This window comes from Mustela nivalis (genome assembly GCF_964662115.1).
Source record: "Mustela nivalis genome assembly, chromosome: 13".
Taxonomy (NCBI): Eukaryota; Metazoa; Chordata; class Mammalia; order Carnivora; family Mustelidae; genus Mustela; species Mustela nivalis.
Genome location: NC_139032.1, coordinates 44,527,309 through 44,540,611, shown reverse-complemented (window position 1 = coordinate 44,540,611; position 13,303 = coordinate 44,527,309). Strand labels below are relative to the sequence as shown.

At 38.5% G+C, this 13,303-nt stretch overlaps 1 protein-coding gene across 2 annotated transcripts in view; it reads left to right on the top strand.

Moving 5' to 3' along the window:
- Positions 1–12,727, top strand: part of SAXO1 (stabilizer of axonemal microtubules 1) — a 105,268-nt gene extending 92,541 nt beyond the window's left edge. For both annotated transcript variants that reach the window (XM_082695360.1, XM_082695361.1), the window contains exon 4: positions 11,349–12,727. In XM_082695360.1, the coding sequence (XP_082551486.1) occupies positions 11,349–12,352 (1,004 nt within the window). In that variant the 3' untranslated portion in view covers positions 12,353–12,727. The remainder of the gene's footprint in view (positions 1–11,348) is intronic.
- Positions 12,728–13,303: the final 576 nt, after the last annotated feature.

Sequence of the window (13,303 nt, the reverse complement as noted above, 5' to 3'; positions counted from 1 at the left end):
CAGTGAGGACAGCTTCTGTAGCTAGTCAGGGGTTGCAGAATTAGTTGGGGTAAGCAGCAGAGCAGCCAGAAATCTAGTAAGGAGATCCAGAGAATAGGAAAGGCCTTGATAAGCTCTTACATGTGCCATATACAGAAGACTGTATATGGGCAAGGCAGTACGCAGGCTCAAGAGAGATAAGAGACAGGGCCTAGTGATGTACTCTTCTTCTCTGGCTGAAGATGATGCCTGGTCCAGGTAGAGAGGAGATACAAGAAATCCCAGAAGAAATGAATAGCCAAGGCAGAGTTGTAAATGGTCTGATCTTTGACTGTGTTCCCTAACCCACACACAGATTCATTAGCAAAAGGTTGAAAGACTTACTGGCATACCGTGTTTAAGCATAACTTTCGATAATCATTGGCTAATTACTAAACAATGCTAACACAGGGTGACTTTAAGGAATCTTGGCTTAAAAACAATTAGAAGAAGAAACTAAGCAAAACATCAGTGGCTACACTCTGCTGGGGACAAAAGACTCCATAGAATTACTGTAGGCAAGTCACTAAACAGCAAAAACAGCTTGCAGTGGAGTTGGCATTAGGAGTTGTTATAGCATATTATCTGAAATGCTGAGTTCTTAGCAAGAAAGTATAAGGTATAAAAAGGAACAGAGAAATGTAGTTCAGGGAGAAAAAGCAGTAAATAAAAACTACGTTTAGGGGTGCCTGTGTGGCTCAGTGGGTGAAGCTTCTGCCTTCAGCTCAGGTCATAATTTCAGGGTCCTGGGATCAAGCCCCATTATCAGTCTCTCTGCTGAGCAGGGAGTCTGCTTCCCCCTCTCTCTCTGCCTGCCTCTCTGCCTACTTGTGATCTCTGTCAAATAAATAAAAAAAATATTTAAAACAAAACAAAAACTACATCTGAAGAGGCCTAGATATTAGATCTGGCAGACTATTTCAAAGTACTTATTATAAATATGTCCAAAGAACAACAGGAAACATGATTTATTTTTATTTCTTATTTATTTTTTTTAGAGAGAGCATGTGCACACCTGGGTGAGACTGAGTGGAGGGGTGGGGTTGGGGGTGGGGTGGCGGAAGGAAGGGGGAGAGACTCTTAAGTAGGCACAGAGCTTACGGTGGGGCTTGATCTCACAACCCTGAGATTCAGACCTGAGCTAAAATCTAGAGTTAGATGCTTAGGGGTGCCTGGGTGGTTTGGTCAATTAAGGCATCTGCCTTCAGTTTGGGGCTTGATCCCGGAGTCCAGGGATTGAGCCCTGCATTGCTTCCTGCTCAGTGGGAAGTCTGCTTCTCCCTCTTGCTCTGATCCTCCCCCTGCTCATGCTCTGCCTCTCTCTCACTCTTTCTCTCAAATAAGTAAAATATTAAAAAAAAATTGACACTTAACTGACTCAGCCACCCAGGCACCCCAGGAAATCGTGTTTGAAGATTATAATAGTTATAATAGTTTCTTATTAGAGAATACCAATAAAAGGAATCCGTAAAAATTAAATGAAAACATTGGAATTGAAAGGACAATAACAAAATAATTATAGTGTCTTAAATGTAGATTTAAATTGGCAGAAGGAAGAATCAGTGAAAATGGGGATAAATCAATAAATACTATCCAATCTGAAGAACAGGAAAGAAGGAAGAAAAATAGAAACTCAGAGTTGTGGGATATCATCAACTGTACAATGTACTCATGATGGGAACCCCAGAAGAAGAAAAAGGCGGAAGAAATATTAATCTACATATCCAAGAAGCATAGTCCAAATCGAATAAACAGAGATCCATATGTAGTCACATAATACTTAAACTGTTGGAAGCCAAAGGCAAAGATTTGGAAAGAAGCAAAGGAGGAAAAAAAAAAACCCCAAAAAACTTACCACATACAGGGAAATGACAGTAACAACTAAGTTTTCATCAGAAACAATGGAGGGCTGAGGGCAGAAAGATGACCTAGTCAAAGTACTGAAAAATCTGTCAAACAATGATTCTATAACTGGCAAAAGATCATGTTAAGAGAAAATAAGGACATTCCAAGATGAAAACTAGCTAACTTTCCTTATAGGAAATAAAAAAGTCCTTTGGACTGGATTAATACTGAACAGTAATATAAATCCACATAAGGAAATAAAGTGCATTGATAAAGGTAATTATGTAGGTAATGTCTACTCTTTTCTATTTTAAGAAAACAACCAATAATCATAAAACTGTAAGGATTGTACCAGGAATGCAAGGTTGTTTGCATTCAGAAATAAGAAAGTAAATCAGAAATAAATTAATATGCCATATTAGTAAAGTAAAAGACAAAACCACATGATTAGAGACACAGAGAAGACATTTGACAATATCTGATAATCATAAAAGCTGTCAACAAGCTAGCATTAGAAGGGAACTTCCTCAGCCTGCTAAAGAGTATCCACAGAGAGCCCTATACCTAATATCACACAATGCAGAAAGACTGAATGCTTTGTGCCCTAAGATTGGGAACCAGTCTAGTTGTCTGCTCCTACCCCTTCCATTGAACATTGTTCTGGAGGTTATAGCCAGTACGTAGTGCAAGAAGAATAAGCAAATGCATCTAAATTAGGAAGACACAAAACTCTCTTATTCTCAGACAACATAATCCTGTGTGCAGATAATCCTAGGGGATTATCTGATATCCTGTGTGCAGATCATCCTAAGGGATTATCACTAGAATGAATACATAAATTCGGCCAAGTATATATAATGTATTTCTATATATTAACATTGACAATTGGAAAATGAAATTAAGAAAAAGTTCTCCTCAATAGCTTCAAAATTAATAAAATATTTGGGATAATTTTTTGAGAAAGGCCTTTAAGACATGTACACTGAACTTCAAAAACAGTGCTGAGAGAAATATGTAAATAGATGGTGAGATAATTCATGTACATGGGTTAGAAGATACAATGCTTAATAAGCTAGAGTTGCTCCCCAATTGATCTAAAGATTCAATGCTGTTCTTATCAAAGTCCCAACAGACTGCTTTTTCCCCCAGAAATTGTCAAGCTGATCCTGAATTTTATATATCAAATTGAAATGAACTAGAATGGCTAAAATTTTGTCATTTTGAAAAATGATGCTGGAAAAATTGAAGATCTGTATGCAAAAAGATGAACTTAGGTCTTTACCTTACATCATACTAAAAAATCAGAAAAGATCAGAGACCTAGATGTAAGATGTAAAACTATAAATCTTTTAGACCAAGACATAGGAAAAAAATTTCATCTTATAAAAATTTAAAACTTCTGTGTGCTTCAAAAGAATTATTAAGAAAATGAGACCATAACTGATAAATGGGAAAAAATAGTTACAAATCACTTATCTGGTATAAGACTTGTATCTGGGGTGTGCAGATAACTTATAACTCGATAGTAAGATGATAAACAATTTAAAAAATGGGCAAATGACTTGAAGACATTTTACCAAAAAGGATGTCTGAATGGCTAATAAGCACATGCAGAGGTATTCAACATTGTTTGTTACTATTAAAATTTGAAAGTATCAATTGAAGTATACAGTTGACATATAACAAATTTATAATCAATTATATATGTTGTAATATACTTACCATGATGAGCATTTTATAACATTATGGACTATAGTCCCTATGCTATACTTTTCATCCCTGTGACTTACAACCAGAAGTTTGTATTTCTTATCTCCTTCACCCATTTTGCCCAACTCCCACTACCCTTTTGACAAACACCAGTTCTCTCAATTTTAGAGTCTGGTTTTGCTGTTCATTTTGTTTTTTAGTTTCCACATACATGCAAAATCATATGGTATTGATCTTTCTCTCTCTGACTTATCACTTAGTGTAATAACCTCTAGGTCATCCATTTTGTCACGCATGGCAAAATGTCATACTTTTTATGGGTAATACTCCATTGTGTATAAATACACATTTTTATCCATTCATCTGTAAGTGGACACTTGGGTTGTTTCCATATCTTGACTATGGTAAGTAATGCTGCAACAAAATATGGATTCATATCTTTTCAAATTCATGTTTTTCTTTTCTTTCTTTCTTTTTTTTTTTTGTTTAAAGATTTTATTTATTCATATGATAGAGCATAAGCATAGGGAGCAGGGAGGGAGAGGGAGAAGCAGGTTCCCTGCTGAGCAGAGAGCTTGACGTGGGATCAATCCCATGACCCCAGGATCATGACCTGAGCTGAAGCCAGATGCTTAACATACTGAGCCACCCAGGTGTCCCAGTGTTTTTATATTCTTTGGGCAAATGTCCAGTAGTGGAATTTGTATACAAAATTTTTGAGGAACCTCCATACTGTTTTCCACAGTGGCTGTACCACTTTACTTAGTTCCCACCAACAGTGTATGAGGCCTTCCTTTTCTTTATATCCTACCAAGCATTTGGTTTTTCTTGTATTTTTGAAACTAACCATTCTGAGCGGTTTGAGGTAATATCTTATTTTGGTTTTAATTTGCATTTCCCTAAAGATTAATGATGTTGAGCAACTTTTCATGTAACGGTTGGCCATCTGTATGTCTTCTTTGGAAAACTGTCTATTAAGATTCTCTGCCCATTTTTTTTTATTAATTTCTTTTCAGCATAACAGAATTCATTGTTTATACACCACACCCAGTGCTCCATACCCGTTTTTTAAATTGAATTTTTTTTTCTTTTGCTATTGAGGTTATTGAGTTGTAGGGAGTTCTTTATTTATTTTGGATAGTAGCCCCTTATCAAATATATGATTTGCAAATATCTTCTCCCAATCAGTATGTCACCTTTTCCTCTTATTGATGGCTTCCTTTGCTGCACAAAAGCTTTTTAGTTTGAGGTAGTCCCAATAGTTTTTCTTTTTTTAAAAGATTTTATTTGATAGTGCACAAGTAGGCAGAGTGGCAGACAGAGGGAGAAGGAGAAGCAGGCTCTTGGCTGAGCAGGGAGCTTTATGTGGGGCTCAATCCCAGGACTCTGGGATCATGACCCCGAGCCTAAGGCAGATGCTTAACTAACTGAGCCACCCAGGGGCCCAACACCTTCCCCATGGTTTTTAAAAATTTTGTTTCCTTTGCCTGAGGAAACAGATCCAGAAAAATCATCCTAAATTTGTCAAAGAGGTTACTGCCTATATTTTGGAAGTTTTATGGTTTGAGGTGTCACGTTTTGGCCTTTAATGTATTTTGATTTATTTTTGTATGTGGTTTTAGAAAGTGGTCCAGTTTCATTCTTTTGCATGTAGCTATCCTGTTTTTTCCAGCAGCATTTATTGAGGAGAATGTCTTTTTCCCATTGCATATTCTTGTTTCCTTTGTCAGAGATTAATTGATCATATATGTATATGTCTATTTCTGTCTGAATTTTGTCCATTGATCTGTAAGTCTGTTTTTGTGCCACTGTTTTGATTACTATACCTGTGTGTAGTATATCTTCAAATCTGGGATTGGGACACCTCTATTCCTTCTCAAGATTGGTTTGGCTCTTTGGGTTTGTATTGTGGTTGTCTACAAATTGTTTTTCTAGTTCTGTGAAAAATGCTATTGGTATTTTGATAGGAATTGCACTGAATCTGTAGATTGCTTTAGGTAATATGGACATCTTAACAATATTAATTCTTCCAATCCATGGAATATCTTTCCATTTGTGTCATTAATTTCTTTCATCAGGGTTTTATAGTTTTCAGAGTACAGGTCTTTTCTTCCTTAGTTAAGTTCCTAGGTATTTTATTCTTTTTGGCACACTTGTAAATAAAATTATTTTTTCTTTTTGCTACTTAAAAGATTTTATTTTTTTGAAAGAGAGAGAATGAGTGATGGGGAGGGGCAGAGGGTGAAAAAGAGAGAAGCAGACTCCCTGCTGGGAGCCCCGTGCAGGGCTAGATCCCGGGACCCTGGGATCATGACCTGAGCCAAAAGCAGACACATAACTGAATGACCCATGCACCCCTTTTTGTTATTTTCTTATTTCTGTATAGAAACACAACTGATTTCTGTGTATTAATTTTGTATTCTACAACTTTACTGAATTCATCTATTCTAGTAGTTTTTTGGTGGAATCTTCAGGGTTATCTATGTTTAGTATTATGTCATCTGCAAGTAGTGACAACTTAACTTCTTTCTTGCTAATTTAGATAACTTTTATTTTTTCTCTTGTCTGATTGCTGGGGCTTCGGCTTGCAGCATGTTGAATAAAAGTGGAAAGAATGGACATACTTGTTTCGTTCCTGATCTTAGAGGAAAAGCTCTCAGTTTTTCATCAGTGAGGATGGTATTAACTATGGGTTTTTCATATGTAGCTTTTATTATGTTGAAATATGTTCCCTCTAAACCCATTTTGTTGAGATATTTTTAAATTGTGAAGGGATATTGAATTTTGTTGAATGCTTTTTTTTTTTAACATCTCTTGAGAGGGTTATATGGTTTTTATTCTATTTGTTGATGTTGCGCTTCTGTTGAGTGATTTATGAATATTGAATCATCCTTGCATCCTTGAAATACATCCCAGCTGATCATGGTGAATGATCCTTTTAATGTATTTTTGAATGTGGTTTGCTTATATTTTGTTGTCCTCAACATCCTTATGTTCATCAGGGCTATTGGCCTGTAGTTCTCTTTTTTCATAGTGTCCTTTTCTGTTTTTTTATATCAGGGTAATGCCTCATAGAATGCATTTGGAGGCTTTCGTTCCTCTTCTGTTCTTTTTTGGAATAGTTTAGAGGAAAATAGGTATTAATCTTCTTAAACTGTTTGGTGGAATTCACTTGTGAATCTGTCTGGTGGTCCCGGACTCTAATGATTGCCATTTCATTAATTGTTTTCTGGTTGTTGTTGCTGTTTTTAGTTTTTCTCTGTTACTTTCTTTTTTCCTTGTAGTTTGTTCTCTTCCCTGGTGGCTTGATGGCTTTCTTTCTTTAATGCTATACTTGGATTCCTTTCTCTTTATTTTTTGTGTATTACAAGTTTTTGGTTTATGGTTACCATTGGGTCACATACAATCTCCTATGTGTATGGCAGTCAATAGGTCTATTTTAAGTTGGTGATTGCTTAAGTTTAAATACATTCTAAAAGCACGAATTTTTTCCTCCCCATCTACATTTTGTGTACCTGATGTCGTATTTTACTTCTTTTTGTGCATTTCTTGACTACTTTTTGTAGATATAACTGGTCTTACTACTTTTGTGCTTCAACCTCCATACTGGCATCATAAGTGATTACTACTTTTACTGTATGTTTTCTTTTACTTATGAAATATTATCCTTTCATATTTTCTTCTAGTTGTGGCAGTTTCTTTCCATTTAAAGAAGTCACTTCAACATTTCTAATAAGGCTAGTTTACTGGTGATGAACTCTTAACTTCCATTTGGGAAATCCTTTCTCTCCTCCAGTTCTGAATGAGAGCCTTGCTGGGTAGAGTGTTCTTGGTTGTAGGTTTCTTTTTTTCTTCCTTTCAGTATCTTGAATATATCATGCCACTCTAGCCTTCAGACTTTCTGCTAAAAAACAGCTCACAACCTTATAGCATTTCCTTTGTATGTAACTGTTTTCTCCTCCTGCTCTTAAGATTCTCTTTATCCTTAATCTTTGTAACTTTAATTATTATATGTATTGTATGTATGTATGTAATTATTGTATGTAGGTGTGGATGTCTTTGGATTCATCTTGTTAGGGGCTCTCTGTGCCTCCTGGACCTTGGATGTCTCTTTTATTTCCTAGGTTAGAAATTTCTTCAAATAGGTTTTCTGGTGAAAAAATAATGAATACTGTTTTTCTGAAAATAAATTAATTTAATTTAAAAAAAAAAGCATTAGGAAGAGGAAAAAAAAATGCTGGTCATGACACATCATAATAAAGGCACAACGAGAAATTGTGGGAAAAAAAATAGGTTTTCTGTCCCCATATGTCTCTCCTTCTCCTGGGACCTCTGTAGTGTAAATAATGTTATGTTTGGTGATGTTGCAGATGTCCCTTAACCTATCCTCATTTTTAGATATTTTCTTTTCTCTTTGATTTTTGCGTTGATTGCTTTCATTATCCTGTCTTCCAGATTATTGACCCATTCTTCTGTATCTCTAATCTGTATCTCTAATCTGCTCTTGATTCCCGTGTGGTATATTTTTAATTTCAGTTATATATTCAGTTTGACTGTTCTTTTTTGTATATTCTGTCTTTTTGTTGAAGTTCTCACTGCAAACTCTTCTTTAGGGTCCAGTGAATGTCTTTATGACTTTTACTTTGAATTCTCTATCTAGCATAGGGCTTATCTCCATTTTGTTCAGCTCTTTTTTTTTTTTCTTTTTTGCGTTTTTTAAAAAAAATTTATTTATTTATTTTCAGCATAACAGTATTCATTATTTTTTCACCACACCCAGTGCTCCATGCAATCCGTGCCCTCTATAATACCCACCACCTGGTACCCCAACCTCCCACCTCCCCCTGCCACTTCAAACCCCTCAGATTGTTTTTCAGAGTCCATAGTCTCTCATGATTCACCTCCCCTTCCAATTTACCCCAACTCCCTTCTCTCTAACTCCCCATGTCTTCCATGCTATTTGTTATGCTCCACAAATAAGTGAAACCATATGATAATTGACTCTCTCTGCTTGACTTATTTCACTCAGCATAATCTCTTCGAGTCCCGTCCATGTTGCTACAAAAGTTGGGTATTCATCCTTTCTGATGGAGGCATAATACTCCATTGTATATGGACCACATTTTCCTTATCCATTCATCCGTTGAAGGGCATCTTGGTTCTTTTCCATAGTTTGGTGACCGTGGCCATTGCTGCTATCTATAAACATTGGGGTACAGATGGCCCTTCTTTTCACGACATCTATATTTTTGGGGTAAATACCCAGGAGTGCTATTGCAGGGTCATAGGGAAGTTTGGGAATATTCCCGTGTCTGCTCCTTTTCTTTAACTCTGTGTTTCTTTTTATTGCCATCATGAGTTATAGGGGGAAATGTAAAGTAAACTGTGGTGGCATACTAGTAAGCACCAACTATAGTGTCTATAATTTAAAAACAAATGTTGGTGAAGGTGTGGAGGAATTAGAACTTTCACAACTTGCTGGTGAGAAGGTAAAATGGTACATCCACTTGGGAAAGTTTGTACTATCTTAAAAAGCTAAACGTAGATATACCATATAACCTAGCCATTCTGCTCTCAGTATCTACCTAATAGAAATGAAATATATACCCATACAAAGACCATGAATGTTTATAGCAGAAATTTTCCTAATAGCTAACAAGTAGAAACAACCCAAATATTCATCAGTCAATGAATGGAAAGGGTAATACTATTCAGTAGTAAAAGGAGTGAACTGATACATGCTGCAACAGGGATGGATCTCAAGGTACTGTCCAATTTAGTTTATATAAGATGATCAGAAAAGGCAGATCTATAGAGACCAAGAGCAGATAGAATGGTTGACTGGTAATGGGAGTGAAGATCAATTGCAGATGGGCTTGATCTATATTTTTATAGATCAAGATTTTTAGATTTATAAAATCTAATTTATAAAATCTAGATTTATATTTATAGATTTTTATAGATTTATAGTAGAATTTTTCTGTAACTGGGTTTTTGTGATGGTTGCACAACTCTGTAAACATTATTCCATAATTTAAAAAGGTAAGATGGTGCATTTTGTGTTATACAGATTTTATTTCAGTAAAAATGTTTTTAAGAAGTGTGCCTATGGACTCCACTGGTATTGGCCCTATATAACCAAGACTCCTCAGAAGCTGTTTTTGTTCCTAACTCTTTGTAAAGCTGTAAGTAGGAGAATTCCCTGTGGATTCAGAGGGTTCACTAGGATTTCATACTGGTTAGTTTAGATCTGGTAGTTGATGGACACAGTGGAGACAATGTAGGACTTGGGTGGGAGCCCAGTATTATGACAAGAGTGGAAGCACTATCAAGGTGTTTGAATGGTATGGTTTGCTGCCCTATTCTTCTCATTTAGATTTCAGTGTCAAATATGCCCCTAGGATTTATGGGGAAGTTACTTTAAAAGCATCCTAGAGTATGATTTGAGGACAAAACTTGCTCCTCAGTATGCATGGAGGCCATCTTTAGGGCCTATTTTCTTTGGGTGCAGTCCTCTCATTATCATGGCCATGCCAGTCCCATAGCAAAGGTTCCTCTTGAGACCGACATGCCCTAGATATGGTTGACCTATGCTTTTCATTCTTCAAATATTCTGAAATTCTCCTTCTTCTGCAAATATTCCCTGGTTATTTTTCATTTTCCTTTAACCTTCATTCTCTCTAGATATATTGTGCTCCTAGCCATAATAGAGGCTGTAGGAAGAACATGATATTGGAGTCAACTATGTTGTTTAAATTCCAACTCTTAATTCCCTAGCCATGTGACCTTTAGAAAAGTTTCTTAGCCACTCTGTATCCTGCTCTTGGAAATCTGTAAAATAGAGGTAATTACACCCATATAAAGCGTGAGTGTAAGATGAAACAAGGTTATGCATGGAAATTCCTGAGTGCAGTTAGCTGGTGCATAGTTAGTGTTCCTTGATTGTCAGAACCAGGTAGTAGAGTGGGTCCAGAGCTGGATTCTGGATCTGGGTTTGCAGCCATGCTTTTTCACGTTTAGGCAAGTGACCTTGGGCAAGTTTCCTAAGTTCTCGGTGCCTCTGTTTCTACATCTATAAAACAGGCATATTGAAAGCACCCATCTGATTAGGACTGTCTGAAGATTAAAAGAGTTAATATAGAAAGTATTTAGAATATTGCCTATCACATGATAAACTCTATGCATGTGGCATCTGCTGTTCTCTCTCCAGCCAATACAATGTCTTTATTCTCTTGAGGCAGCATATTTGATTTATGTGGATTACATGTGTGGGTTAAAGGGATGTAATCATGATCACCCCATGGATGAGAAGGGAGGTCTGCTTGGTCTGGCTGGTGGCCCACCAGTGGTGGGCTGTGAATCCCCTATCTCACTACACCATGCATATCTTTCCACTCTGTGCTGATTCAGAGAGGGCCCCTTCCCCATAGAGGAATAGAACCATTCTTCGATCAAGGTACGCCAGTGCACTCCTCAGCTGGAATCAAATTCTAGATCCTCCCACAGCTGTGGACTCTCTAAAATCCCTGCATGTAGCATTGTGGGTTATGATGAGACTCCTGTCAATTCATCTGTTCTGCATAGTAACTTCCAAATACCGTAAAGTTGAAATATTAAACCCTTGGTTGACTTAGTAGAAGAAATCTGCTCTCCTCTTCCCTTGTCTCAAGGACCATCTCATTGGAGACCGGTTTAAGGCTTTGAGGCCCCTTAGAATACATGCAAGTTAAGTGGACTTGATTGATAAGTAGTCACCACTACTGTTTTATTTTCAGCTGATTACTTACCATGGAACCAACCAAGACGAGAGCTCCTGCGTCCAGAACACCACTACCGGCCAGTATCGACCCGGTTTGATAGTAGAACTACACACCAGGATGACTATTCTGTAAAGAGCCGAGTGAACACCTTGAGTTGTAAGCCTCTGGCTGTGCCCAAGCTCTGTAACATCCCCCTGGAGGATCTGACTAACTACAAGATGAGCTACGTGGCCCACCCAATGGAGAAGCGCTTTGTGTACGAAGCGGAGAAGTTCAGACCCTGTGAAATCCCCTTTGAAAGCCTTACCACCCACAAGGAATCCTACCGGGGCCTGAGGGGAGAGCCAGCCAAGAGCTTGAAACCTGCGACCAGGCCCTGTGGTTTAGACATGCCTTTCTCTAACACCACTGAGTTTCGAGATAAGTACCAAGCTTGGCCAACACCCCAGATGTTCTCCAAAGTTCCTGTCACCTATGTCCCTCCTGAAGAAAAGATGGACCTTCTGACCACAGTGCAGGCCCATTACACATACCCTAAGGGTGCCCCAGCTCAGTCGTGCCGACCAGTGCTCTCAGTCAAGAAGTGTGGTCGCTTCGAAGGCTCCTCTACTACCAAGGACGACTATAAGCAGTGGCCTAGCATGCGCCCAGAGCTAGTCAAGCCCGTTCCCCAGCTGAACATTCCCACCGAGCCCTTGGATTGTCTGACCACAACTCGGGCCCATTATGTGCCCCACCCACCCATTAATACCAAAAGCTGTAAACCTCCCTGGGCCGGCCCACAAGGAAATATCCCTGTGGAGGGCCAGACCACATATAGCATCAGCTTTACTCCTAAGGATATGGGCAGGTGCCCGGCCTCATATGCTGAGCCCCCTGGCTACATCTTTGAGGAAACAGATGCTTTGGGGCACAGGATATATAGGCCAGTGTCCCAGACAGGCTCTCTGCAGAGCAGCCGTCTTTCTGTAGGTGATTCGGAAAACCCCAACCAGCAGGAGTTGGCAGTGTCAGCCTGATTAAAAAAAAAAAAAAAAAAAAAAATCATTCCTTAGAAATTGCACAATACTTTTAAAAGCAGATGATTGAGAGTTATTCATTGGCCAAAAAAGAATTCCCCAAAATGAAAAAAAAAAAGTTCATCATTTTCCAGGACACTTGAATAAAATGAGAATCGCTTGACTCAAGGAAAATGACATTTAATCACTGGCTAAGTATTCCCCTTAACCCTCCCTCTGCTGCCTCTCCCACTTGGGTCCCTAGCCATGTGCTGATGGAATCAAAGCTGGTCTCAAGGGTTTTTCTCTGAACCAGAAATCTTTTCTGAATTTAATCATTGTATGACTTGACATTGCAATTAACTCTTGCCAAGTATGAAGTGCTGAAGAATAAACTTTTTTGGGGGGGAATGAAATGAATCTGCAGGTCTATAAGTTCACCCCTACTTGCTATCTATGCAGAGAATGGGCTGTGTTCCTTGGGCCTTTGGGGAGATTTCAGACTATGGCCCCCATTGTACTCCAGTACTGATGGGTGTACTTTGAACTCCATCTGGAATTCTGTGTTCTCTCTCTCGGCCCAGGGCTCCTTTACAGGACATCTTTCTACCATCTCATGCCATGACAAACTGGCAAGAATAGTGCTGTCCGAATGGGGCCTGGGTGATTTTAGGCACAGGGAGTGGAGAGGGGAGAAAGGTATCCTATGGCAGTCCCAGGGGAGCGTGGACCTGCCAGGTCTCTCTTATCCCCAAACCAGTGCTGGCCCTGATTCCAGGACAAGGGGGAGGCAAAGGGACCCTTGACAACTGGGTAGTTGTCAGGCTTCCTTTGGGCTGTGAGCAGAAACTGTGAGCTCTTTAAAGTGCTTGGAGCTTATGCTGGGCATGTTCTTGGAAGCCTTGATCTGCTTTTCATAGGATAACAGCTGTGACAAGACTTGTGACAAAGCTTGACATAGTGATGAATTGG